Source organism: Scyliorhinus torazame, chromosome 1, assembly GCF_047496885.1.
Source record: "Scyliorhinus torazame isolate Kashiwa2021f chromosome 1, sScyTor2.1, whole genome shotgun sequence".
Classification (NCBI taxonomy): domain Eukaryota; kingdom Metazoa; phylum Chordata; class Chondrichthyes; order Carcharhiniformes; family Scyliorhinidae; genus Scyliorhinus; species Scyliorhinus torazame.
In genome coordinates this window covers 244,944,934-244,948,307 of record NC_092707.1, presented here as the reverse complement: position 1 = coordinate 244,948,307, position 3,374 = coordinate 244,944,934, and the positions used below count along the sequence as shown (strand labels likewise).

The following is a 3,374-nucleotide window of genomic DNA, read 5'->3' as shown; positions in this document are numbered from 1 at the left end:
CTGGCTGCCCTGTGGCTGACCCTCCGATCCCCTCGGGGGAACAGGGCATTCCGTCCAACATTCCTCAGCGTCCAACACTCTGGCCAGGTTGGCATCTCCCAATCGTGGTGCATGTCTCCTTGGTGACATGGCTGCGTGCTGTCTGGGGTTTGCTCTGCGGGATCGGTTTAAGAGCTGCTCCACCTCGTTAGCAGGGGTCTGGCGGGTGCGATCCAGGTGAATCAGCTGGCGGGACAGTGATATTCCGACGTGAAGCCCTTGGGGCATCATTATCGGCTCTAATTGGTGTTAGATACCGGTAGCGGTCTTGCTAGGTTGGCCGTCAGGAAACACCTGGCAATTCCACTCGCTGCCAATTTTCCGTTAGATCACGTCCTGGGACCCAGCTGAGTGTGGCTTGCTGATGATGGATGCTGATGATGATGGATACTGGAATCTGAATCCAAAACAGAAAATACTGGACAATCTCAGCATGGATGGAGAGAGAAGTTTGGCACTGAGTGATATTGGAAGTGGGTCTGAGTGATGAATCATGAGTTTTGGCATTTGGAAAAGATAAAAACACACAGAACACAGCTGTTTGCTCGAGGAGTCCTGCAAATAAGCATAACGATTAAATATTTAGATTCAAAAACTATTATTTTGAATTGTTGCAATTTCATATCTTATCCGTTTTTATCAGTCTATGGCTATGAAGCATTCAGTAGGAAATGGTCACAATGTCACACCCTTGACAGCAGAGAGTATAAAAACAGGCTGACTCTTCGCTCACTCTCACCTTGTCCGCACGTTGAGCGAGAGTGAGAGAGATCATGGCTGGCTGGCAGTGTCTTCTCGCTGTTTTTTCTGTTGTTTTTGTTTCAGTCTCTGCTTTTCCTTCGCCGAATGTAAAAGAAAATCATGAAACTGATCAGGACAACGTTCCGAAACCTTTGGTTCTGAAAGTTGATAAAAGTGACCAGGGCTTTCTGGCTATGGCAGAATTTGCTCTACTAGAGTTCAACAAGAAGGGTACCCAGATCTACAACATCATTGAGTATCTGGAAGCCAGTGTACAGGTAACATTGAGGACACTTTTTACAATGACTAATAAGGACAGTGTGTTTGCCGTTAATGAGCATTACTCTCTGCTCATATGTGCCCCTTTAATAAGTTTGGAATTAGAGAAGTACTTTAATGACGCAAATGCCATTTGAACACTAACTTCAACCGCAACTTTTACTTTAACTGAAATGTCTATTAAAAATGTAATTGTGTAATGGCTAAATATATGTTATCCTGTTTCCTTTGACATGAGCAAACTGATGCGATGAATGTGCTGTTGTTAGTAAATAGAACAGAGAACATACAATGCAGAAGGAGGCCATTCGGCCCATAGGGTATACATTGACCCACTTAAGCCCTTACTTCCACCCGATCCCTGTAACCCAATAACCCCTCCAACCTTTTTGGTCACTAAGGGCAATTTAGCATGTCCAATCCACCGAACAGCCGTCTTTGGACAGTGGGAGGAATCCGGAGCACACGGAGGAAACCCACACAGACACGGGGAGAACGTGCAGGCTCGGCACTGCCAGGGACCCAGCGGGGAATCGAACCTGGACCCTGGCGCTGTGAAGCCGCAGTGCTAACCACTGTGCTATCATGCCTCCCACACCCCTGTACTACCGTGCCGCACACGATAGGTTAAAGGTTAAAGGTAGCATTGGAAATAGAAACATTGAAAATAAATGTGTTTTATTCCTGCACTAGATGATTGAAGGAGCCGTGTACATCTTTGATATTGTCTTGGGGAAAACCAATTGCCCGGTCATCACGCACGAAACTGCACGGAGAGAATGCCGTGTGATTGAGGCTGAAGGGCAATCAGAGGTGAGTGAAACATTGGCCGGAATTCTCTGGTCGTTACGATGCACATTTCCCGCCGGCAGCGCGCCCCCATTCGTGGGATTCCCGGTGGCATGAGGTGGTTACAGTGGGAAATCCCATTGACAAGCGGCAGGAAGATAGAATCGCGCCGTTTGCCGAGAAAGGTGTGGCTGGGGGAAGTGGAGAATCGAGCTCTTTGCCTGGTCCCGTTTCCTTTGAAGCTGCGTTAGATAAGTGAGACATCCTCATGTTTAAATCCAGATTGTTGTTTATGTGCTTTGTTTTTCTCCTAGTTTTTCCTGTGCCACTTTATCGCATGGAAACCTACAGCTGGAAAACAACAGCTTCTAAAGAGTAAATGCCAGAAACTGAACCTGTAATGTCTCCGGTACGAATTGCGACAATGAAGAAAACGTACCTGAGTCAATCGCGAATGATTTTCTGCATTTGTAAAAACAAATGTGCAATTGCCTTTTCTCTGATTGTTGCGATGACGTGAACATCAGTTACATAATTGTATAACTAACCAGTGAAAGAACAGTCAATCACAAATCACTGAGCGTTGTAAAATGTCAATTCATTGCTTGGATATGAGCAGTTACTTGGTAATAAAGTTTTGCATGATTCTCAGCACAGTTCAAGTGATTTATGACAAACATGGCTCTTCGCTCGTTATACTGTTGTTAATGGAATATATTTGCCTGCCTTCACTCTATAACCCTATCCTTAGAGATTTCTTCAGCACTTTTTTATTAGAATGAATGACAAATTCTGATCCCGTTTCACAACCTCTCCTTCACCCTGGAGAGTTAAACACCTCTTCTCATCTCTAGTGTTGGATCAGTCTCACCAATTTTTGTCTTCTGGTTCTTTAGTCCCAGTTTAAGTTAAGTAGCTGATAACAATTAGTTTTGTTGATTGGCGTGTGAAGTTATGAAGGGACACGGACTGACTAAGTGAGCAGGCAAAACAATGGGAAATGGAAATCAGTGGGCGGAATCGTCTGCCCACTCCAGTGGCGTGTTTGGAGGCGGGGAGGGCATTTCATAGAATCCTACTGTACAGAAGAGGCCCTTTGGCCCATCAAGCCTGCAACACCAAAATAAACGACCAAATCTACACTAATACCACTTCCCAGCACTTGGCAAAGAATCATAGGATCTCTACAGTGCAGAAGGAGGCCATTCAGCCCATCAATTCTGCACCGACCCTCTGAAAGAGCACCCCACTTAGGCCCACTCCCCTGCCCCATCCCCACAACCTAACCTATACATCCCTGAAGGATTAAGTGTTTAACTAAGGAGAAATTTAGCTTCGTTAATCCACCTAACCTGCACATCTTTGAACACTAAGGGGCAATTTAGCATGGCCAATCCACCTAACTTACACATCTTTGGACTGTTAGAGGAAACTGCAGCACCCGGACGAAACCCACGCAGACACGGGGAGAACGTGCAGACTCCACACAGTCACCTAAGGCCAGAATTGAACCCGGGTCCCTGGCG

At 45.9% G+C, this 3,374-nt stretch overlaps 1 protein-coding gene across 1 annotated transcript; it reads left to right on the top strand.

Moving 5' to 3' along the window:
• The first annotated feature begins 788 nt into the window (after positions 1-788).
• LOC140393901 (cystatin-like) lies at positions 789-2,499 on the top strand. Its single transcript, XM_072484356.1, has 3 exons — positions 789-1,058; positions 1,753-1,872; positions 2,163-2,499. The coding sequence occupies exons 1-3, from the start codon at positions 813-815 to the stop codon at positions 2,247-2,249; spliced, it is 453 nt and encodes a 150-aa protein (XP_072340457.1). The 5' UTR covers positions 789-812; the 3' UTR covers positions 2,250-2,499.
• Positions 2,500-3,374: the final 875 nt, after the last annotated feature.

What these genes read in the sequence shown, in the direction of transcription:
- LOC140393901 (XM_072484356.1), top strand. Translation starts at nt 813, where the DNA reads ATGGCTGGCTGGCAGTGTCTTCTCGCTGTTTTTTCTGTTGTTTTTGTT. An exon ending in ATCTGGAAGCCAGTGTACAG is followed by an intron (nt 1,059 to 1,752) that starts GTAACATTGAGG and finishes TTCCTGCACTAG; the next exon opens with ATGATTGAAGGAGCCGTGTA. An exon ending in AGGCTGAAGGGCAATCAGAG is followed by an intron (nt 1,873 to 2,162) that starts GTGAGTGAAACA and finishes TTTTTCTCCTAG; the next exon opens with TTTTTCCTGTGCCACTTTAT.